Source organism: Echeneis naucrates, chromosome 18 (assembly GCF_900963305.1).
Source record: "Echeneis naucrates chromosome 18, fEcheNa1.1, whole genome shotgun sequence".
Taxonomy (NCBI): Eukaryota; Metazoa; Chordata; class Actinopteri; order Carangiformes; family Echeneidae; genus Echeneis; species Echeneis naucrates.
The window spans coordinates 13,143,949-13,167,860 of NC_042528.1; the positions used below are offsets into that span (position 1 = coordinate 13,143,949).

At 41.5% G+C, this 23,912-nt stretch overlaps 2 protein-coding genes across 8 annotated transcripts in view; one reads left to right on the plus strand and one right to left on the minus strand.

The window, feature by feature from the left end:
• The first annotated feature begins 2,631 nt into the window (after nucleotides 1-2,631).
• On the plus strand, nucleotides 2,632-11,896 carry hacd4 (3-hydroxyacyl-CoA dehydratase 4). Of its 5 annotated transcripts, none has more exons than XM_029525904.1 (8): nucleotides 2,632-2,869; nucleotides 4,264-4,370; nucleotides 4,476-4,603; nucleotides 4,703-4,812; nucleotides 5,183-5,289; nucleotides 6,496-6,603; nucleotides 7,578-7,690; nucleotides 9,564-11,896. In XM_029525904.1, exons 1-7 carry the CDS (start codon nucleotides 2,793-2,795, stop codon nucleotides 7,658-7,660), a joined length of 720 nt encoding a protein of 239 aa, XP_029381764.1. In that variant the 5' UTR covers nucleotides 2,632-2,792; the 3' UTR covers nucleotides 7,661-7,690; nucleotides 9,564-11,896. The 5 variants fall into 5 exon arrangements, with proteins under 5 accessions (XP_029381764.1, XP_029381762.1, XP_029381763.1 ...); XM_029525902.1 differs by lacking the exon at nucleotides 9,564-11,896 and adding an exon at nucleotides 7,797-8,125; XM_029525903.1 differs by lacking the exon at nucleotides 9,564-11,896 and adding an exon at nucleotides 7,878-8,125.
• The window catches only part of focad (focadhesin), a 41,925-nt gene continuing 25,709 nt past the window's right edge, over nucleotides 7,697-23,912 (minus strand). For all 3 annotated transcript variants that reach the window (XM_029525898.1, XM_029525899.1, XM_029525900.1), the window contains 27 exons: nucleotides 23,776-23,859; nucleotides 22,648-22,780; nucleotides 22,296-22,484; nucleotides 22,019-22,140; nucleotides 21,827-21,919; nucleotides 21,375-21,463; nucleotides 20,564-20,605; nucleotides 20,385-20,493; nucleotides 19,623-19,739; nucleotides 18,431-18,669; nucleotides 18,262-18,351; nucleotides 17,880-18,033; nucleotides 17,596-17,715; nucleotides 16,925-17,047; nucleotides 16,759-16,836; nucleotides 15,789-15,860; nucleotides 15,352-15,454; nucleotides 15,104-15,184; nucleotides 14,307-14,435; nucleotides 14,107-14,222; nucleotides 13,014-13,274; nucleotides 12,589-12,678; nucleotides 11,118-11,295; nucleotides 10,908-11,005; nucleotides 9,639-9,890; nucleotides 9,380-9,455; nucleotides 7,697-8,000 (listed from right to left, as the gene is read on the minus strand). In XM_029525898.1, coding sequence (XP_029381758.1) covers nucleotides 7,927-8,000; nucleotides 9,380-9,455; nucleotides 9,639-9,890; nucleotides 10,908-11,005; nucleotides 11,118-11,295; nucleotides 12,589-12,678; nucleotides 13,014-13,274; nucleotides 14,107-14,222; nucleotides 14,307-14,435; nucleotides 15,104-15,184; nucleotides 15,352-15,454; nucleotides 15,789-15,860; nucleotides 16,759-16,836; nucleotides 16,925-17,047; nucleotides 17,596-17,715; nucleotides 17,880-18,033; nucleotides 18,262-18,351; nucleotides 18,431-18,669; nucleotides 19,623-19,739; nucleotides 20,385-20,493; nucleotides 20,564-20,605; nucleotides 21,375-21,463; nucleotides 21,827-21,919; nucleotides 22,019-22,140; nucleotides 22,296-22,484; nucleotides 22,648-22,780; nucleotides 23,776-23,859 — 3,312 coding nt within the window. In that variant the 3' untranslated portion in view covers nucleotides 7,697-7,926. The remainder of the gene's footprint in view (nucleotides 8,001-9,379; nucleotides 9,456-9,638; nucleotides 9,891-10,907; nucleotides 11,006-11,117; nucleotides 11,296-12,588; nucleotides 12,679-13,013; nucleotides 13,275-14,106; nucleotides 14,223-14,306; nucleotides 14,436-15,103; nucleotides 15,185-15,351; nucleotides 15,455-15,788; nucleotides 15,861-16,758; nucleotides 16,837-16,924; nucleotides 17,048-17,595; nucleotides 17,716-17,879; nucleotides 18,034-18,261; nucleotides 18,352-18,430; nucleotides 18,670-19,622; nucleotides 19,740-20,384; nucleotides 20,494-20,563; nucleotides 20,606-21,374; nucleotides 21,464-21,826; nucleotides 21,920-22,018; nucleotides 22,141-22,295; nucleotides 22,485-22,647; nucleotides 22,781-23,775; nucleotides 23,860-23,912) is intronic.

Consider the following 23,912-nt stretch of genomic DNA (forward strand, 5'->3'; position numbering starts at 1 on the left):
GTGCCACAGCCATCAGAGCTCCAGACTAATCTGTTTTCCATCTGTCAGTGGCCTTTCATCAGTGCAGAGTGTTCATATCTATACTTGATTGCCTGCCTCAGACTGGAAATAACACTTTATCAGAGCTAGAGTCTCCACACACATCCACTGTAAGTGACAAGACCCAGAAGTTTCCCGAACTCCTACTGTCAGGTGACTCTCTATAGACCTAAACCACATCATGTGCTCACAAGCTGCATCTGGTACAGTGCACAAAAGGCTGCAACACAACAGACGCACTGCACACATTGCACAGATACACTACACAAACATACACTTCGCAGATACACAGCACAGTTACACAGCACTCATAGTAAAATCTAATTAATTTATGTAGTGCCAAATCAATCAAAGACCAACAACATACGTCAAGGCACTTTACACATCGAGCAAGTCTTTATGCAACTCTTTATGCATTTGTTAAAGAGACCCAACAGATCCCCCAATGAGCAAGCACATGGTGACAGTGGCAAGGAAAAACTTCCTTTAAGAGGCAGAAACCTCAAGCAGAACCAGGCTCAGGGGGGGCGGCCATCTGCCTCGACTTTTAAAGGGAAAGGGGGGGCAGAGAGAGAAGCAGAGACGAGAGAGATGCAGTGAGAAAGAGCATAAAGGGGAGGAAAGGCGGGAGTTTGGAGAAAGAACAAAGGCAAGAGGAGAGTAGATTCCATTGGAAATGCAAATAAATACTGATTGAAATGTGCAAAATATAAGCAATAGGGTTTATACGGGAAAAAGGGTTTTTGCAGTATCAATGGGAAATTATTAGTAGTGTGTATTGATAACTAAAGGTAACTCTTGCAGCAGCAGGTACTGAGCAGGAACATTTTACATGTTACAAATCATCATCAGAGATGATGATTCAGCACTTGTAAGACGGGGAAAGGAGGGACAAAACACAGACTACAGGAAGAGACAAAGTTAGTCATACACTGCACAGACACACTCCATAGGTACACTGTAAATATGCACACTGCAACAATGAGTTTTGAGGGCTTTATAGGTGTATTTTTGCACCCTTGGACAGAACCGTCAGCTCCATATTGTGAACCTGAGAATTAAACTGCATCTTAAAAAAAAAACAACACAGACACACAGAGCAAATACACAAATATGCACAAAGATAATAGTGAGTCAAAAAAACTGATACATCAGCTGGGAAGTATTTGTTGTACACCCCTCTTAATCTGAAAAGTCAAAAAGCACTGGGCAACATGAGCATGTCATCCAAGTTAAAATGAACGTGTGTGAAATTCCAGTTGATAAAGTTAATCATTTGTATTCTGACTGTCGTTGTATTTTTGATATTTCACTATCACAACACTGTTAAGAGCAGGCATGTGGCACCTGTCCTCTCTGGCATTGCCTTTCCCCTCCCTGCTCTCTTCTTCTAACACACTGCAGCACAGAGTCCACATCTGAATAGTTATACTGTCTGTGGCTGAAGCTGCTGATTGACAGTTTGGATGTTGTTCATCAAAACTCTTTTGTTCAAAGTGTGTCTGTGTTCCTTCGCCAGGCTGAATCTGCAGGATGAGTTTGTTCTCTCACCACTGGAGGGCAGTGTACACTATTATTCTGAGCGTCTGTGTGTTTGTCCAGACTCAACTCAGATACGTTCAAACTTGTCACTGATTTTACTCTAAAACACTCTAAGAAATTAAATTTTGTGTGTGATTAGTGTTACACACTGAGTATAATGAAGCTTAGAAAATGATTTATCACATGCAACTAAATAAAATGTACAGTAACTCAAGGTGCCATGGTTATGTGAGGTCAAAGGTGAACATATTAAAATCCTCCATACTCTGGAGAGTTATTATTTATGAGGTCAAGTTTTTTGTTTATTATCTTTTGACTGTGCTCCCTCACATGTCATCCAGCTGCTGGAAATACTCACTGCAGCATCAAATGTGGATTAATTGGCTGCTGAAAGTCATTCCCAATGAAGGCATTGTTTGTTAGAGCAGCTTGTCCACTAAGGGTAAGGTTGCTGTTTTAAATACCTGCCTCAAAATGTCCTTCGGCAAGCTGCTAACTCCAGATTGCTGATCAGTATGTGAGTTTGTATGTGGAATGTATTAACTGATGATTGTGGAATGTGGTGTAATGCAATTTGGATGGCCAGTGCCACAAAGAGCTACATAAGTGGAGTGTATTTACCATATCAATCATTTCAAAAGTCCATTCTCATTACCACTTCATATGCCATGTTTCACAAGCAAGTCTACTTGTACTTAAGGTTTAAATGTGGTGTGAGCTTTTTTGTTACTGCACAATAAGCAGCTGGTGTGTTTGACTTTTAACAAGAAGTGCACTCAGAAACAAAAATTTACCATTATGATCTGGGAGAAGATTCGAGGCCCAGGTCCAGGCCCCAGCTTGCTTTACGATTCATCCATGAGTAAGTAACTTTCTATCTGCTGATGTGAAAAGGCTTTAACCTGTTTGTGTTGCTAATCCCAACAAGCTGCATGTAGACATGCAGTGTGTGTGTATGATTCTCCTGATCTCACTGCTCTTGGCTGACAGCTTGTAGTTCTGCGGAGGGGGCTGGGACTATCTGATGTCAGACGTTCACACATGGAACAATCCACTTCCTCCTTGCCACTGAGCACCAACTGCTCAACAATCAGCCTGAGGAAACCCGACAAAGCACAAACATTGCAGCATTTTTGTGTTTCCAGTTGCGAGGGAGGATGAAGTGAGACGGAGAAAACTGCTGCACTGAGACTCAGAAGGCAGCTGGAGGAATGACTCTCCTTGGACTCACACAGAAGCTCCGAGTTGGTCCTCTCACCTGCAACCAAACGGGCAAAAGAAGGAGAATGTGAGTGAGTCTTTAAGACTGACCTGAACTTTCTCTGAGGGAGGAATGTTCTGTATTATCAGGGCATTTCAGAGATTGATGGACGAGCCAGTGTAACATGTACAAACAGCTTTATCACTGTAGGCTTGTTATCACTTGTATCTCTGCATGCCTGATGTGCATGCTCCAAGTTTTAAATCCTCTGTAAATTATTCGTTTCTTATCTGCAGTGAGTAGTGGAGAGGGGTGTGCGATCCTTATACATGCCAATGTCATCGGCAACAGAGGCTCATTAATAAGCTCTGTTCAAGGGGAAGTTCAGAGTGAACAAATTAAGAGTATAAACGTTTCCATTCTCTTTCAGTGCAGCAGCTGGTCATGTGTTTTATTCTGTCATTCATGAAAAGATTTATGACTATGTCCCTGTTTGTGTAAATTTTTTGTTTGTACCTTAGTCAAAGATCTGAAGAAGGTTGTGCAGGTACTAACATGCACCTGCACAACCTCCTTCTTTAGATGTAGATAAAAGTGGCAGACCTTAGCCCTAAATACAAAAATTTAAGTCGCATCAAGATTCTTATAAAAATGAAATAAAACTATTCAAATATTCTTAATTCTAAACATTTTGTAGAGAAACATGACGATGATCAAATGGCCAGGACATTTAAGTGGACAAGTCAAGACCTGACAATGTTATTAGTTATGTGGGCTGGTGGGGGGCTACTCTGCCTCAGGGGGGTTGGGTTGAGAGATGAGGGACAGAGGGGAGAGAGAGAGAGAGATTCCAGGGACACTTGCCTTTACTGTTGTATTCCAACTGTCAGGCTGGTTGTTATGCTGGTTAATAATAGTCATTCATGATGACAGCAGCAATCAGCGTCAAGTCATAGTGGCAGGATCTGAGTCCTGCAGTTCCAGACTCAGCTGCCTCACTGTATTTAAGGGGACAGGAGTTGCTCAGTGGCCAACACAGAGCTGCAGGTGGACATGAGTGGCATTCAGCAGCTAAACAGACACAAATTTTTTCAGGACATGGTGAATAAAATTAGAATAATTAGCTATTCGGGACCTAGACACACTCACTCAGTGGAAACAGCATCACTAATGGGTATGCCACTAGAAGTCAACAACTATATAAAACAGATTGCATTTCATTTAATTCCAATAAAAGCTGAAGACAGACAGACAGAAAATAAAGTGTATGGGTTAAAATGAAAGTTAATTTACTAAATATTAATGTTTTTTAATATATAAATATGGCAGCAAATGTTGATTATGTCTTCGTTCTTCTTGGTGCGGGGTTTCTTCAGTTTGTGAGTGTGTGCCGTGACGCTGGTTTTGACTGGTTCCCCCTGTGTCCAGACTGTCAAGGCTCATAGTGAAATTGCATAAACTTGATTTTTTTTCATTTGCAGGTTCAGCTTCAGACTTGCCTACATTTTCTCATACAACCTCTTGCAGTTTTGTGGACACACATGGATCCTGGCTAATACCATAGCCAGGTACTTCACATTTGGTCGAGGTGAGCTTAAATATGAGAAGTTTGGACGGACCAGCACTGGTTTAACTCAGCATGGGAATGAGGCATTGCGTCACTGAATGGTAAACTTATTATTGGACATTGCAGATGCCTTAGCAGACACATTCTACTCTGTTGGCTTGGTGATGAGTCTCTGCCAGCTACTCTCCATCCTGGAACTTTTCCATATTGCAGATGGGATTGAGAAAGCCAGACTCCTACCTCGTTTCATACAGGTGAGTAACCTCAGTGAATTTATAAATCCTATGATCAGGTTTACCATCCTAAGACCTTCAGATATTGGACATTTGCTAGACTACGGATGCCATTTTCAGGTGATGGAGAAGAACCTCCTGCTGGTCCTGGTCATCTTGTTGGAGGAGATCCAGGGCAAACCAGTTGTGTGTGTCCAGTTTTTCTTGTGGAACATTCTGGACCTCTTACGGTACACACACTCATTTTATTTCATGCCTTCTTGAGCTTCCTAGGACATCTGACAAGACATGTTCATGCAAACTAGCCTGATTTCGATGAATTATCATGCTCATCAGAGGATAAATCAGATTAATTCGCAGCTTAAAACAACAAAGTAAATCTTTGAAAAACCAGGAGAGCTGGGCATCATCAGTTCACAACTATAAGCAATGCCTCTGACATTACGGCCATGTAAGTCACTGCAAAATAGATCATAATTTAATTCATTTCTCTACACAGAGCCAACACAATCAAAAGATGAAAAAAAAGTTTATCTACAGATTGAATACAGTACGTTACTGTATGATACTCTATTCAACATGTGTGCTTTGTGATCGCAGGTACCCACACGAACTGCTGTGTCTGATGGATACACCCTCCACTGCCATGCTGTGGACTCGTTACACACTTTGGATCCCCCTATACGTCCTGTCAGTTGCCACTGAAGGTGACTGGCTGATTAGACAAAAATCAACACATGGATGGAGGCGCCATAAGAGCTTAACTTCACTTTACTGACGCCGCCTCACATCAGAGGTTGTCGTTGTGTAAGGAACGTCAGTGTGTATACAGGAAATGAGTCTGCAAAGTTCAGTTGATGATAAAATGTCAGGAAGTGTGTGAGGAAAGCACATTCCAGTGAGTGAGTGTGTGTGAGAGTGAGTGAGCGAGTGAGAGAGAAAACTGCTGTTGATGGCAGCCAAACAAAATTGAGTGAAGAGACACACAGGCTAAGAAGAGAAATAAGAGACCTGTACTGGATACCTGTAACATAAAACAACATGATATTGTGTTGTTTAAAACAAAAAAAACAAAAACAAAAACATAAGAATTTCTGTGTAGTTTATATTGCATTGTGATATTCAGGGTCTATTAAAATATTTCTCAGCTTTGTCTCAGGCCCTATTGTCCTGATCCTGACAGTGCATACAAAATGTAGTGTAAATACACCAGAATTAGCAAGAATGCTAAATTTCATCCGTAGTCCCCAACAATGAACATAGAACAATCAAATTAATTCATTTGAACATTTCTCAGATTATCAATACATTTTATTTGTTTTCAAATGTTACTACTCTGGGCAACACGGCAGAGTAGTGGTTAACACTGTTGCACCACAAGGTCATGGGTTCGGTTCCCAACCTGGGGCCTTTCTTTTTGCATATTCTCCCCGTGCCTGCATTGGGTTTCCTCTGGGTACTCTGGTTTCCTCCCACCTTCCAAAGACATCATGTTTAGTTTAACTGGTGACTCTAAATTGTCCGTAGGTCTGAATGTGAGTGTGAGTGGTTGTTGGTCTATACCCCGCCCTCACCCAGTGTGAGCTGGGATTAGCTCCCCTACACCCTGTGACCTGGAAATGGATAAGTGGTACAAGGTGAATGAATGAATGTCACTATTCTGTTTCCATGAGTATTTTTTTATTTCATAGGTTTGTTTTTACACTGATTAAACAGGTAAAATGCTTTTTGGGTCCAAGTATCAAAGCTGGCTAAGTGGAAAGAAGTGGCTTGGGGAACCTGATGAGGTTCAGGTTCTGGGATGTAAACAACTTGTATTTATATACAACTTCATATTTAATATTACAATTTTTAAAAGTTCTGTGTGCTCCATTTCTGCTGACCTAACCTATAATGGTTTGGTTTATTCCCAGGCGTCACTATATACGAGGCCCTGCCTTACATTGAGCCTGCTGCACTGAACTCCACACACACACACGGCCCTATTGTCCTGATGGGCTGCCTGCCCCTGCTCGCTCTTGGTAAGATTAGATATGTTAGATACTGATGAGTCTTTTTTTAGATACAGTGATGTGCTACAAGTGTTCCTTACAAGCGTGTGCACTTCCTAAAGTCTTATTGTTTAAGTGAGGTCGCCAAATTGTGTACCACTGTATCTGTGGCGTCCACAACCAAAATCATTACTGACAATATCTGGAAAACAGAGCTAAAGCTGGGGAGGTTGTACTGAACTACAGGGTGGATGGATACACTCTTGTCTGATTAGAAAACCTTCCAGCACATAAAACCTTTTTGATGTGGTTTGCAGGGTCAGACCGCCACTTTGGTTGAAAATGAAACCTCAGAGGATCAGTTACATTGATGCTTTGGTTAATATGAACAATACTTAACCGGAAACACCAGCAACTTTTTTTGAAGATTTTTATGAGCCAGTTTCTCCTGAATAACTAAATAAATGCAGGTCCATTCATGTAACATTAAAAAAGCATACAGGGAGCAATGGTTCCCTAAGGGTTGGACCCAAATGACTTATGACCAGTTTCCTGCAGAAGCAACTATCCACCACACATGCTAAATACACCCGTTAAACATCACACAGTTAGCTTTAAGCTCAACCTCCAGTATTTATACCAGGCTAACCATAGGCCGACTATCTCTGTACAAAAACAACTTAGTATAGATGTAAAGAGGAAAAAAAAGGGGGGTTTTGACTTGACTGACAGGTTTCTGGCTGGAATCACACAGGATAGTGGTTGTGGCTTATCATGCCTCAACACGTACCAACTTCAGGGAAGGCGACTATAGACAATTTACTGCCCCTAAATGTAATAGTACACCTATCACATAATACAATTTAGGTTTTGCTTGATGAAGTACAGGTACCATTCATATGCGGCTGACTTTTTACTTAATGTAGAACATTTGCTGTGATGATCAGTCTTTGCTTCAATATGAAACAACTACTGACACACTAACAGCTGTGTTGTCCTTTCAGGAGCCTCTGTAACAGTGTGGCAGCTGCTAAAGGAGAGACACCACCACCTGGAAAAATGGAATAAGAAGATGAAGAGGAAATGAGGGTGAATGGATCAAAGAGGAGAGGGAACGGTGGGACAGATTTGTTCAATGTTTATTTAACATTTAGGCCAAAAAGCAGCAGAACATAAAACTAATACTAACATAATATTATTTGTCAAAATGCCTTCCTGTTAAGATGTACCAGAAGCTTGTCAGTCAATCAGTTTGTCACCGAACTCTGACGCATAACTGTTTCCACATCCACACTCTGGTGAAGACCCTCTGCATGCATTGCCGTGGTTACACCGTGTTGTGTCCACTCTCGGTTACCAGCCATAAGCTCTGGTCCACACAGCTTTCTTCCTGAACTCAGTGGAGGACCTCAGAGCCAACAGAGCAGCTGGAACAACACAGATCACATCAGATAAACTTCTCCTCTACACAAACTGGGACTTATCACTGCTGACAACAATCTGCTTCTTGCTCTGGTGAATGTGTGATTCAAGAGTAAAAGGATGGATGTTATGTGGGTCTCCAGTTGTGTTTACATTCTGTTTCTCACCAGAACCCATTTCATCCTTTCATTATTGTTAGTTTTAGCCAAGATTAATGTCTTATTTCCATGGTGAATTCTTTTTTTACAGTCCAGATGCCAGAGCAGCAGCTGGTGTTGCCTATAGAAAAAAAATTATTTCAGATGTATCCAGGTTAACAAACAACTTTGCATTTCCATGATAATTACTTTACGTCGGGACAGTGCATACAAAATGTAGTATAAATACACCGGAATTAGCATAATGCTAAATTTCATCCGTAGTCCCCAACAATGAACATAGAACAATCAAATTAATTCATTTGAACATTTCTCAGATTATCATTACATTTTATTTGTTTTCAAATGTTACTACTCTGGGCAACACGGCAGAGTAGTGGTTAACACTGTTGCACCACAAGGTCATGGGTTCGGTTCCCAACCTGGGGCCTTTCTTTTTGCATATTCTCCCCGTGCCTGCATTGGGTTTCCTCTGGGTACTCTGGTTTCCTCCCACCATCCAAAGACATCATGTTTAGTTTAACTGGTGACTCTAAATTGTCCGTAGGTCTGAATGTGAGTGTGAGTGGTTGTTGGTCTATACCCCGCCCTCACCCAGTGTGAGCTGGGATTAGCTCCCCTACACCCTGTGACCCGGAAATGGATAAGTGGTACAAGGTGAATGAATGAATGTCACTATTCTGTTTCCATGAGTATTTTTTTATTTCATAGGTTTGTTTTTACACTGATTAAACAGGGAAAATGCTTTTTGGGTCCAAGTATCAAAGCTGGCTAAGTGGAAAGAAGTGGCTTGGGGAACCTGATGAGACTGACTGTAACTCTGTCCCCATCAGCCCAAAGGAAACCATCACCACAGTGGCACCATCAGAAGCTGATATTTGGTGTGTCTGTCTATCCCCCTACAGTCCAGTTCAAATACTGTAATATTCAGTGTTATGACTGCAGTAGAGGGCTGCTACATTTTCTACATGTTGGCGTGATGTCACAGTGTCTATTACCAAATGTGGGTCACAACACAAAAAAAGAAACTAAGAGCTGCTCATTGACTACTGCTCCACGGTGCCTCTACAGATTTTTGTGTATACAAAATTCACATTGTATGATCATTGCAGCCTGCAGATCTTTACTGCCTTTTGAAGTCAACCTGCAGAGCTGCTGTTGGCATGCCTCAGCAGTGTATATTATATACGTGTCTAAATGTATGAGATGCTGTGTGTCTTCCTCACCTTTAGCTGTGCTGGTGGTTGTAGCTGAAACATTCTGATCAGGAGCTTCTGTGATGCTGAGAAGCCAGTCTATGAACTAAAACACACACAAACATTACATTTTTTTTTTTGTCTAAAAAATGGATTAAGCTTAAAATAAATACAATTATAAACTATATCCAACAAAAGTGTATCTTCTACTCAGCTGGGACCATGCATGCAGTGGGGCCCCGAATTTCAGACTGAGAATGTGGATGATCGTCGGTGGACTGATGCTGACCTTTTGTGTTTGGCTGATCCAGGGCTCTTTGTCCAAAAGAAGAGCCAGGCTGTGTGAAAGTCCCAGCAGGCACTGGGGAAGGGCATGGTTAGTGAGTGACTCCTCCCCATACAAATTGTGTCGCAGAACTTGAGGCTTGGAACCTGGTTGCCACGGAAACCAGTGGGCCCTGATGCCATAGAGGAGGGGCATGGCATGGTCCCCCCAGGAAACTACAGCAGCAGCAAAGACCTGGAACAGGAAGTCTGTAGCCTGCAGGGAAAAAATTGATGAAATCCACTCAGCGAAATAGTGCCTCAAAATTGAAAGCATGGAAAGAATTTTGCTGGATCTGGTCCAATGACTAGTTTTACTTATTTCTGGGAATTCAACAAGTTACAAGAGTTACAAAAAAATATGTAACTCATGACTAGCAGTTTAACAACTAACCATTTCTACTCCGTACAACACCACTTGATGGTAATCACATTTGAGAGACCCTCACATGATCAAAAACATTTGATCATATAATCAGTCAACATCAAGAAACTGCCGCCATCAATGATGCTCTAATAAAAACCAGTTCAGACAGTCAGGGAGTCATGCATTACAAATCAATGGATCCAGTCCTGTTAACTTGTGGTCACAGGAGCCGGCGCTCAATTAACCTGAAAACCTTGACCTTAACCAGAGTTAGCATTACCACAACCACTGAAACTGTGTCAGCCACATCCAATTACAAGCTAAGAATCGGCATAGACAAATAAAATATGCTAACTATTCTGGTCCATCTGTTAGTGACGCAAAAAAGTCCCATTGTGATTTCATCTATGGTGTTGAATTATGGTTTTATTTTCACTGAAAAAAAAGTTAAATGATTTGATTTTAGCCGAGTCTTTACCTAACAAGCCTGTTCATCGATGTCTAAGTTTCTCTACCACCACACCTCTTCTGCTACTGAGTTTTCAGTTTTTACTAACCCAGATGTCCATTTTTCAATTCCTTTATATGCAGTTGAACAATGCAGAACTAAATATTAATCACCGAAGAGAATTTCACACAATTTAAAATATATTTGGAGGAACTTTAGATATGATCATCATAATAGTAAAATGTGTTTATATTTTTACTTCAGTTGCCTCAATTTCCAACTCATGAACCACAAATTCTTCCCCCCAAAGAGCCATGAAACACTCACCTTCAGAGGTCCACACTTATTATGCTGATCGTATTGATTACATTCCCTCAGCTCTGAATCATCCTTTCCACACACAGAGCTCAAGAACTTACCAGTTTGGTGTCTCCGCATGCAACAGGGGTCGCACCATAGGCAACATTTCGGATGTGGCCCATCAGCTCCAGCAGCCACTCCATTCGTCTGGCAACGCCTTTGACACACAGTGCGCAAACAAATCATTAAAACATTGTGTTCGGAAACCCCTCCAATATTCTGAGTATTATGTGAAAGCTCAATGAAAGCAGGAGACTCTCTACTATAACCTGTGTTGGCGTTGCTGGCGAAGCGACACTGATAAAACATTTGCAGGAGAATCCAGCCAACTCTGTGGCTTGGCCAACCACGAAGCACCCCAGCTATGATATCATTGAGAGCCAGGAGCGGAACTCTGCCTTGAGAGGCCAGGTAGGCCAGGACAAAGCACGTCTTCTCCATCTGAGTCTAAAGAGACCATTTTAAAGTAAATGTGTTTAGTTATGAAAATGCGTAATACACATATGCTCTCGGAATATGACACTGTGTTTGACTGGTTGATTGCATCATGGTTGTAAGACAAGGCTTTTCAAAGGCTCCTTCAAATGTGTCTTTCACTTCCTGAGAAAACAAAAGATTCAATGGGTGGATCCTTTGTGGCCCGATTTATACAATAGTTCACTTTGTGCCAGTGATGAATCACTTTTCAAAATTAAAACTCTTTGTGGAGGTGGGCATGGTTTGGGGGAGACAGGGCAGGGCTGGCTCTGAAGGACCAGCCCCAGGTGAAAGGGATTAAGGACAGCTATACAAAAGTATTAATGGGCTCTTTCTACCTAGTAGTGGCTGGACAAGGAGTACAGGGAGGATGCTCACCAGAGGGAGCAGCAACAAGACGATATATGACTTTGTGTAAAATACTCAAGTGAATAGAGATCTTGCGGAAGATCAGTGGTGGTGTGGTCATTGCTGGGGAGAACCTGGGTGGCTTACGACCACACTCAGCAAATAAGAGAGCAGGTGAAGATAGATGAATAAAATCTTCTGCAGACCACTATGGACTTTGTGGTCTATGTGGCTTTCAGGGACCATGTTTTGTAAAATGTGTCCTCCAAAGGCTTCGGCCCCTGAATTGGTATACACTGAGGGTGTCCTTATATATCTGATCTGGACATGTTATTTGTCTCATTTTCCTACAACCATCAGAAACGAAAAGTGGCTTTAAATCTGGTATGTTAGACTGAGGTTGAAAAGTGAACTTCAGTAGCAACTGTTGAACTGATGGCTATACTGCCTTTGCATTATAATCAGAATCAGAATGTGTTTATTGTCTTTTTATTATGGAAATATAATAAAATTGGAGTGTTACTTCTGCTATGTGCTTCATATAAATGAATGCTCACTGAGCACATTTAACTTTTGCACCAGCCGTTTTATTACTTCAGCAGATCCTCTGAATGTTGCTTTAACATGTCTCTTAAAATGGGAGGACAGCAGCACTATCTCCTGACGTTAACAAATTTTACTTCACAGCATGGCCGTCTCTTTAATTACTGCTGCTTCAAGTTGTAGTGATGTTGAGGCTTCTGTTCATGTAAACAGACTGAAGAGTTCAGAAATCATTGCTGTTATTATTAATGCATTAAACTGTAGTTGCTTGCTCTCTGGGAGTGAGTGTACGTTAAGCCGAGAGCTGGAATCAGGCTGTGGTTAGCCTAGCTTCGCATAAAGACAGGCAACAGTAGGAACATCACACTTCACCTCTGTGACCCGAGTAATTCGATCCACCTCTGTGTCAGACATCTCAGACAGACATCTGGAGACACCTGTGTACAAATCCACCTCAGCGCCCTGAAACACAAAACATCTTCAGCTGAAACAATAAAAGAATGTGAAGCAGCTGGAGAGCAAACACTGAACGTTCACTTTGACGGTCCATTATGAATGACCAGAATGAAAGTCATTCTGAGCCTGTTGGGACATCACCAACAGACATTCAACACACCAGCTGAGGTTTTCTTTTTCCACATAATGCCTAATTTGATTTAATGAGTGGAATGATTTGAGGTTGAAATCATTGATAAAGATGAGACTTGATAAGTATGGTCTGTCATCGTGTGAGCATGAAAAGCAGTGAAAGAGGGGAGGCAGACAAAGAGTCAGTTGAAAAGAAAAGACATTTCTACCTTTATCTGATTTGGCAGGAGGGTGAAAATCTTCTCTGTGGTGGAACAGAGGAGGGTCCAAATATTATTGGGAGGATTTGGGAGGTGCATGGCCTTGGCAAGACCCTGCAGGAGAGATCGGCACAAGGACAGATGCTGGGGCCAAACGTCCTCCTGGAATTGCTGCAGGCCCAGACTCTCCATGTAGACCTGGAGCTTGTCCTCTGTCACATGCTTCATCCACAAGCCCAGGGTCTCATACAGGTGAGCCCGGGTCTGATACTGCAGGATGAAAACAGGAAGTCAAGGTCTCCATAGTCCTCTCCGATTGGCACATAAGCAGCAGCATTAAAAGTGGTAGTGAGTAAGGGATCGTAAGGGGGGTTAATGGGGGGTTGATAGCTAATCTCTTGATTTTTAGCCATCATCAAGGGATGATAGCTTATCTTCTCTTGGAAGGCTGCTGGTTATTTAGAAGAAATGTAAGATTAGAGTAGTTCTGACATTTTCTTTCACATTGTAAAAAAAAAAAACAAACAAAAAAAAAACCCCATAAGCTCTCTGTACAAGTAGTTTCTGTGTGCTAAAATGATCCCTGGGTCAAATAATATTGAGTTCATTGTTGCATAGTGACACCTATAGATGGCAATTGATCAGAGCAGCCATGACGTAAAACATGATCATAGGGTGGAATATGCGGTGTAATCTAATTGGAATCAAACCTTGATGGTATGTCGCAGTATGTAACTTGAATCTTAAGAGAACTGCCAAGTGTTCTAAATTCAAAGTGGTTTTTACTGAGGATAAACCCCAGACAAAGGGACAGGGTTGAAACTCATCACATTAACCCTGTATATACTGTATATATACTCTAATAAGTGGACCTTGTCTTTCTGACCTCTGTCAAACAACACCCTTACAACTGAATGAATGATTGAGAACTTAATGAGTAAAGCTGCAGGGGAAGAGGAAGATGATGCCTCCATCGTCATTTTCTATCTCCGGAGTAGATGGAAACATTTGGGTGATGCTTCAAAAGGAAATTTAGATTTTATGTCACTACATGATCTTGATACTTGATAGGTCTATAGAGCTGAACTCAAGAGGAACTTACACTTAGACTATGCACCAGGGGAGGAGAGAGCCAGGAGCCCAGGAAGAGAGCTGCAGACTGAGACGACTGAGCCTGACTGGCTGCCAGCACCACACACTGATGCTGCACGTCCTCTCCTGTTGAAAACAACGCAGTTCAACATTCTGCTTCCACCCCACTCATTGTTGAGATAGAATATTTGACCACGTGAGGACTGTTACCAAAGCTGAGCCTCATCAGTGGAGATAGGACAGCACTCCAGTTTAAGGGCGGGTATTGGAAACTGGATCCAATTGATGCAAAGGGGACCAGAGCAGTCTTCACCAGAGCAGGAGGAGAGAACTCTGGACCTGGGTGTAAACAAGTTCAAAAACATAAGTAAATATCAAAGCCAGTCAGCTTTGCCTCAGTACTATTAAACACATTTGACTCTAAGACCTACACTTAGACCACTACAAAATGGAGTGTAAGGATAATTTCATCCATATCAGCAAAAAATGGGAAAAAGTGGAGTATTGCCAGTAAATTACATCAGTTCAACACATTTAAGCCATGTTGCAGTTTGCATTAGTGGCCACTGGTTCCATGCAATTACCAATCCACTGTGACGTCAGCTATTGGTTTGTTAACTGCCATCTTTGTTTTGTTTTTTTTTTGGAAACCAGAAGACCCCATATTTGGAGGAGAAGGTAGAGCTGAGGAGGAGTGAGGGCTGGAACTAAACTGTTCTGTACTTTGAACTGATTGGGTGGTACAGTCTGTCAGTCCCATGGCGGCCACAAGTTTTATGCCTATTTTTCTTTAAATGGGACCATCCATTTAAAAAAATGAAATGATCATCATATTGTAATCAAGTGAAAATGCACTTACATACAGCATCTATACATTTTATTTATAGGTGTTTCTCAAGATACTCAATGACACATAACAATCCAGGAAAAGATACACTGCAGGCACAACTTATAAAAAACAACTGTATGGAGTGAATGCTGAAATTCACATCTGTGGATCTACAAACCTTTCTTTCCAGCCTCTGAGATGAAGTCAACTACTGATCTGATGACACTTCTCTCTGAGAGGTAACTGAAATCCTTAGGAACTGAAGTAAACAACACACAGGAAAAACAACATAACATAACATAAAAAACATCACACCAAAGAGCAACGTTTTAAAAGGTGGACACTAACCAGGTCTAAAGCACAAAGAAAGAAAAAGGAATAAAAGGAATTGTTGCCGTGTCCTGACTTCCTCCCTGCTGTGCCTACCTGCTGTGTGACTGTGGCTGGTTGACATATGGGCCAAATGTAAATGACCCACCAAACATGCGCTATTTGACTGTAAACCAATGGCTCCTGAGAACGTTATGACCTGGAAAAGACATAAAAACAGGCTGATGTACTGTACATTAAGAAGAATAAACAGACTTAAGTACAAAAAGAAGAATAAACAGACTGTGACATTTAGGTTGATATCACTGGAGGAGGAACAGAAAAGGTTAATCCTCAGAGGATCAAGTGTATATCCATAGAAACCGGCCCAGGATATCTATGATGGTGACATTGATACTCCCTCTATGACAAACATCATTTTCAAAACATCCACACTTATGAGGACTGAGCCCATGAGCCCATGTAACCAAACAGAGTTAGACTCTGAGTAAGTAATTCAACAAACTGTACAAATAGCACAGTTCGCAACACACCTGTGTGATGGCTCGAATGACCTCGTTCAGCCTGCTCTGCTGCTCGGCTGAAAGCTCTGCATCACTGCTCAGCTGTAAACACAGACATTGACCAACAAAACATTCATATCTTAGATTACATCAGTGAGATCAACCAAGATAGTTAGATGTGGGTGGATGGATACATGTGGAGAGATGATGGATGGATGGAGGTTAAATAAAATAGATTAGATGAGATTGATGACAGTGGCTTACCTGAGCCTCTCTGAGACATTTACTGCAACTGTGACTTCAAATCAAATTATGACTTCCAACCACAAAAAACCTCACTCCATAATTCAAAACTCTAATCTATTTATTTCCCACAGATGCTTAGTGAGCTATGACATTATGACAGTGAGAAGTAACAGGACCAGGAGCTTGATCAGGACAATTAAACTGATGCATTCATTCATTCATCGTCTACCGCTTATACATTTCCGGGTCAGATGTGATGCTGGAGCCAATCCCACCTGCCCTGGCCCAATGTGATTGGGCAGGCAGGTTCACCCTGGACAGGTCGTCAGTCCATCACTGGGCCAACACAGAGAGACAGACAGAGACCAACAACCACTCACACTCAGACTCAGACCCACAGAGAATTTAGAGTCACCAATTAACCTACAATCCATGTCTTGGAACGGTGGGAGGAAACCCACACAGGCACAGTGAGAACATGCAAACTGTGCACAGAAAGGCCTCAGGCCGGGACTCAAACCTGCAAGCTGCTTGTTTCGGGGCAGCAGCACTATCCACTATGCCGCTGTGAAAATGATGCGTCTTTGTGAAATTCTACTGTAATTTGTATCATTAGAGCTTTACCCGCAGTCAAATCTCACAATGCCCTCTGTTGCCTTGAATCATTTCTGATTATGACAACAACACTTTCTCTTCTCAGTGTGTCCAAATCACACAGGCTTTGTTATTAATGACCGGCAGCTGCATCTCTCACCTGAATGAGGTAACTCTCAGATCCCGCTAGAGCCACCAGCCCATTGACAGCAGCCAGTCGCTGCATAGTGGGACAACCCTAAAAACACAGTTTGGGTTTGGGTAAAACAAACTGAATCCAAAGTGTGTCAATCTACAGTGATAGTTCTCTGGTCATGCTTCGGTACCTCAGTAAGAAAGATCTTGATCCAGGCAGCCAGCAGGCGAGGGTGGATGTCCTCTGCTTTACCGTGACCAGACAGTGACAGGCCATGGACAACCAGCCCCAGAGCTAGGGAGAATCCTGGGGTCTTCACACAAGCAGTGACACTTTTTAGTTCATCACCAATACCTTTCATAGCGTTTATGATATGTGCTACCCTAAGCTATGAAAGGTTCTTGTCAGCATCAAATGACATCCAAGACAACACATACTATTACACGGTGGATTCTAGACGACATTGATGTGCCTCGATTCAAAGGCACATATTAATATCAGCGTTACAAAGATTGATATTTAAAATATATACCCTGACACATTTTATTTGACAAACTCAAGACAGAAATAAATTAGCAAAATTTTGATGCAAGTGCTTTGTAGCAATATTCAGTTTCAGGCCACAGACAGAGGCAGAAATGAAAACTTCCTGCAATCAATAAAGTGAAAGGGATTTTACACCAGGACAATGACTTATAGCAGAACATTATCTAGAGGTTAATTATGAACTGATTGTGAAGGACACACTGAATTTTCAATTGCTTACCAAGCACAGGTTTAGCAGGAGGCCCAGAGTTCTGCTTTCTACTTTTAACATGTCCACAAATACTTCCTCCTTTTCCCAGCAAATATATTACTGACCTGCTGGCTCTCCTCAGTCAGGGTGCGCAGAGTGTTCATGACCTCCTCAGCTTTGGCAGCATCTATAAGACCGCCACTGAAGGCTGAGACACCCACACATGCCACAGAGTACGCCAAGACCTATACATAACACAGTCAAAATCATTCAAATCTGTTTTACTGTAAGTTTTGGGCCTGTTTACATTTTATTTAGAGATTCACTCTTTTCTTATTTCTTTTTCACTCTAAGACCAAATTGTTATGCGTGAAAGCAGAATGACAATAATTGTGTGCAACTGTTTTACCTCCTGCATCATGCGTCCCTGCCCACAATTGTCCTGCAAGCTGGACAATAGTTTGTCCAGTGTTTGAGTGACATGTACTGTCCTTGAACTGTCCTTCTGCCCACTGTTGCATAAGGCTGCCAGCACCAGACCCAGACCCAACATACAGCCAGTGCTAATGACAGAACAGAAGGGGGGTTATATTCTTAACACATGTAAAGGCAGTATAAGTCAGGATGGCTGTAGTGTTTCAAAGTCAGATTTTCTACCACATCTCTCAAATGAAAAATGCGGATGATAATGTTCCAATGCTAAATATCTGAATTGTCTTTGAGAGTATTCCAAGTATACACTATAGTGACCACATACACTCACACATCATGTCTATAGACAGATCACTAACTTGTATTCCATGTCAGGGTTGAAGGAGCAATTTTCCAGGGCACCAAGGAATTTGATGAGGAGCTCAGTGTCCTTCTGGAAGGAGATATCACTGAAAGACAGAGATAGGCAGGTGAGACCTCACTGGGAGAAATTTGTCAGTGAAGGGGTTGAATTCACAGACTCCCCACCTGAGGAACTGATGGTGCAGGCTAGCTAGCACCATCCCCAGCGCAAGGCCGGAGTGAAACTGTATAGCCTGGGAGTCATCAGCGGTGGGTGAGCATGGCAGGCCAGCTTCCAAGGCTGACAAGACCTGGGCCACACCATCCCTCTGCCAAACTACCAGCACCGGAACGAGCAAGGACAAGGCCAGACTAGCACAGGAGCGGGCTATGGCACTGGCTGTGTTTTCACCAGAGTAGGAACGCTGCGGGAAAAAGGGTGTGTCAATTGTATCAAGTCTGAGACACTAAACTCATGTCTCTGCAAAAATGTGAAATGAGTTGTTGGTAATTGTCATATTTTCTTCTCTTCCCACATTCCTCTGACTGGGGAATGAGTCATTACAACTGTGCTCCCCTGATTCTCCACATTAGTCACTATGTCATAACTGCTTGTTAACAAAACAAAAAAAACATTAGGCATTTTTGAAAAATTTGTACCTTCAAACAAAGTGCTTCATTTTAGAAAAATTGAAATAATTTTCTAGTTTCACATCTTAACTTTTTGAACACATCCTTTTCTATTTCCATTTCCTTTCACGTCCTCCCACTCTCAACCCAACCGGTCGAGGCAGATGGCCGCCCCCCCGAGCCTGGTTCTGCTCGAGGTTTCTGCCTCTTAAAGGAAGTTTTTCCTTGCCACTGTTGCCAAGTGCTTGCTCATCAGGGGATCTGTTGGGTCTCTTTAAATAAATTTATAAAGAGTTTGTTCTAGACCTGCTCTATATGTAAAGTGCCTTGATGTAACTTTGTTATGATTTGGCGCTATACAAATAAATCTGATTTGATTTGATTTGATATTTCTGTCCTTCTTATATATTACTTCTTATATCTTTATTTATTTCTCTATGGTGTCTGATTTGTGGGAATCTGACTCTAGAGGCAGCAAATTGCTGGTGTGGCAAAGGCTGGAAAACTCTAAAATTAGAAAAGCTAATTTTGGGTAACAGGTCTGGATAAAATGGCATCTGGGTACAGATCCAGACCGCCTGACATCTGCAGTACTTTACACACGTTAAAATAAATTTGAATGGGCTTTAAGTCAAACCTCAAGGCCTCATGAGTATAATTCATTGGTACTGCCTGTCATTCAGGATGTCCAGAGGTTGTGTGTGAGTCACTGGCCAATCACAGCACAGAAATGGTATCTGGCACTTACATGCAGGAACCATGGGAAAACTTGCCCTCTGGCCTTGTAGCTGCTGCTGATGATGCTGAGCAGCGTGTCCAATACCATGGACATCCAGCTGGCTGTAGGCACGAACTCTGGTCCAGCCTACAAAGGCATATCAACAATGATAAAACATTATTCTTATTAATGTAACCTTTTATATACAGCATCATGTTAAACTAATATTTCTGAAGTTGTTCTAATTCACTAGTGCGGGACAGGGATTTCTTATTTCTATTTGGAAAAAAACAAAACCCGCCACACACAGCAGAGCCTTAATGCATAAAGTCCAAGTCCAGCTGTATGAAGTTCCCATTAGATCAGGGAATTAATCAGTTTAGACAAATTCTTTTTTTGTATTTAATTAGCCCTAAACTTTTTGGATCCATCTGGCTTGTTTCTCTTCAATGGCTGTAGTTCTAATTCATTGTAATTTGTTAGTGTATCAGTGTTGTTATTCCCTTTATATGTGACCGGTCTGGCAGGTATAAAGTATGTCAAACTCAGACTCCTTTGACTCCGTAACCAGTGCAGACACCAATTCCGGCACATTGGCTGAGGTGCACTTGCACACGGGGAGGGTGATGGAGAAACATCCCTCCCAACTGTTGTGGTTGTAAGGTGGTTGTCAGACTCCTCAATGCACTGTTTTTTGAAGCAGCCTGACTACAAGGCACTAGCACATCCAGGCATATGCACAGCTACCCAGTGCTATGAATTAAAATCTAAATTAATTTGAAGCTAACTTACCCCGAGGTTCCCATCTCTTTCACCTGGCAGGTTGCTCTCATATTTAGCAAGGACAGCAGCCAGGCTGCTCAGAGCGAGAATGGAGTTTCCCTGGACAACAGGACTGTCCCTGATGAGCGCAAAGCACAGTTAATCTTGAATATCAGAAAAATCAATTCAACATCAAACGGAAAACTCACTTTGTAGCAGCTTTGATGACGTCAGCCAGCTGATCTCTGGCCCTGAGAGGAAAGAGAAGAAAACATGGAGGTGATGGAAAAGGTTTGAGAGAGAGATTCAACACATACTTCCTTGTTTTTAGCTCCAGAGAAAACTGTCAAACTAGATGGAGAGTTTTCTGTCTAAATGTATCTACCAATGGAAACAAAAAATATCAAATAGATGAAAAGAAAAGTAAAAGTAAAAATATGGCATTTTCTCCTGTATTTGAATTCTTGATGTTTTACTCCCCCCACCCCACCCCCAGGGCTATTAGTAGAAATTAATATAGTGATATTCAGACTATGTGCAACATTTATTTATTTTGCTCTAAACTAAGCATCATGGTTGCGCACTGTACAGGAAGATTTGCTGCTCAGTCAGAGAATTTCTGAATTAGTACAACCTGCAGTGAGTAAAATAGTAGAATGAAACATTACAAATATCTTTTTGTGTAGTATCCAGATAATCCATTATCTGTCCTAATGAAAATCACAGTTATCAAATTTCCATTTCCAAGGCTATTCATTTACATGAGATGAAATTAATGATTCCATTTGCCACTCTTTAAAAATAAAAATGTCTAAAATATGGTGAACAAAGTTTAGATTTACCATTTTCCCAGCTGTATAATAAAAACTGTTTTGTTGGACAGTCTTACTCTATCACAGTGTGTCTTGTTTGTATTTGACACTTGTATTAAGACAGTTCTGAAGCACCTGTTGTATTTGAGAGTATTTACAGTTGTGTGTATATTACAGGTAGCAGTTTGTCTGTGTGAGTGAAGCTTACCACAGCCAGGCACAGTGCTGTTTGTACTGCAGCTCCTCTGGGCTTTCTTTGCCTTGTTTCTGCTGCATCTCCAAGTCAGCACGTCGACCCTGAACACAACATAAATCTACAAATACAACTCTACCATGCAAGGGTTTAAACAACAACAACAACACAAATACTGTATGAGTTTGTCAGATGTGGAGTTTTCAAAGTATATACCTTAAGTAAAGCAATGATGAGAAATAAATAATGTAAACCAGATGTGCCAAAATGTTTTATTTTTAAAAATAATGTGAATTTATTAATTTAAAGGATTTCCAGAAGTAAAAGCAAAGTAAAGACGAGTCATGGCACAGTTTATAATGAAATTAAACCTTTGCCTTACTCTACTTAACACTGCCTGGAGAATGTTATGCAGGCAGTTCTTCTTTAAATATGTACTAAATCTGTCAGGTGCCAGAAGCACAAACCTGTAAGACAGCATGGAAAGCTCGGCTCATGAAGCCCCTCCAGGCTTGTGGTAAGAGGAGGGCCCTGTGCCACTCAGATGGCTGAATGTTAACCTGCATGGCAAAATTCAGAAGAATACAGGAGGTAGATTTTTAACTGCAGAAAAGAAAAGAAATGTTTGAGATGCAGAGGAAGCACAGGTTTATACAAACCTCATGAATAAGAGCTGTCAGGGTCTGCTGGTAGCTCCGGCTTCGGCTGATGAGGAAGCGATCAATTGGTTTGCCGTTACGATCCATCTGCACAGGCAGCTCATAGCTTAGCAGCAGACCAGCTAAAACACACACACACACCACGATAAATGTATGAGCTTGATGTCAGATATTGAACAAGAACACAAAACCCAACTCAAAAATACACAACAACTTTGAATATGGAACAAGAACTACAAAATTAAACATATTGAAAATGGAGGATGGATTTAATCACCTGCCAGTCCAGGCTTGAGTCCAGGCTGCTTATTTTTCTCGTAGGTCTTCAGCATGAATGACGGGATTCCTGCTACTGTTTTACCCTGGTCAGAGCGCAGGTTCCCCCCCCTCAGGGCAGAAAAGTATACCCCTCTCGGCATATGGCTCATCTCCTGCTTCACCAGCGATGTCAGGAAGAGCTCAAATGCTAAAGAGTCAAATTGTATCAAAATACCAGAGGAAAGGTTTACAGCATCCTCCCAGATTCACTTTCTTCTTCCAGCCATGGACCCCACAAAGCTGGTTGTGTTAGCATAGGTGTATTGCAAAGGCCAAGCCAGATGTCTGACCTTAGTTTGAGCATGATTTACCTGGAAGAACAGAAGTAGAAGTGAGCGCAATCAACTTCATGTAAGATGAGCCTGGGATGGAGAGATCCTTCTCCTCTTCCTCTTCCCTTTGCTCATCCTCTTCATTCTTAAGGAGCTTTGTAGGTGGCCTGGCCTCCACATCAAATAGAACAGAATTGACAAACAATGAGACAAGCTAATGATTACAGGTATGACACTACATGGTGAAGGAGGAGAAAATATAAATTAACCATGATTCCATTGCTGAGTTTTATCTGAATCGCTTCTTTTTTGACCTAACAAGGCTACATCTTAATGAAGTACCATAGACTGTTTAATGAAGTAGACAGAGACACTCAAAATATTATTCTAAACCTACTTTCTGCCTAGTGATCATAGGGGAACCACTCCACTGGTTGAAAAGAGAAATTAGATTATACTGAAGACTTTGTGAAACAGTACCTTTTGTCACTTGATTTATTTGCTGAGGAATTTTTTTTTTTTTTTTTTTAAATCGAGTGTAGGGTCTCAGTTTCCAGTTTTCTCCAATATAATGAAAATAGACCATAAAACATAGACAATTTAGGGTTTGGCTACTGTGTGATTGATAGACTGTGATATCCAATCTGATAGAGACCAGGTTTGATTCTGCCCTCACTCCTTCTCAGCTCCACCTTCTCCTCCAAATACAATTTCTACTGGGTGCCAAAAACTATGTGCCAAATTACATTCTAAAAGCTTTAAAACAACAACAAACCACTGGGTGACTTTATGGTAGGTTGGCAAATGGTCTATGCTAGCTGCAGCATATAGACAAATACACTAATATGCTCATGAGGATAATGCTAATATTTATCCAGTGAAATGTCACCATTTGAGTCTAGCAAGACAGCATGCTAACATGGTAATTAGAACTATACATTATAGATTTGCGGTGTCAAACTCAATCACACAAGGGGCCAAAACTCATAGCACACATTAAGTCATCCAATAATTTTAGTTGGTTGTTACCATGACTTACAAACAAAGCTCAAATAAAATGGCACCAACTAACACAATGTGTTATGTGGATAAACAAGGATTACATTTTTAAGAATAACATGAGAATGAGTACATCATTGATAATATTGAGTGGAGCAGGTCCCTTACTGCCTCAGGAATGAAAGTTATTTTGTGGACTTCTTCTGGAAATTCTGCCAAAGCCTTGTAACCACAACTGGCCACCTCTGGATCCTGTTACAGCAAACACACACACTTTACATTATAGATTTTTTGGGGGGTGTTTT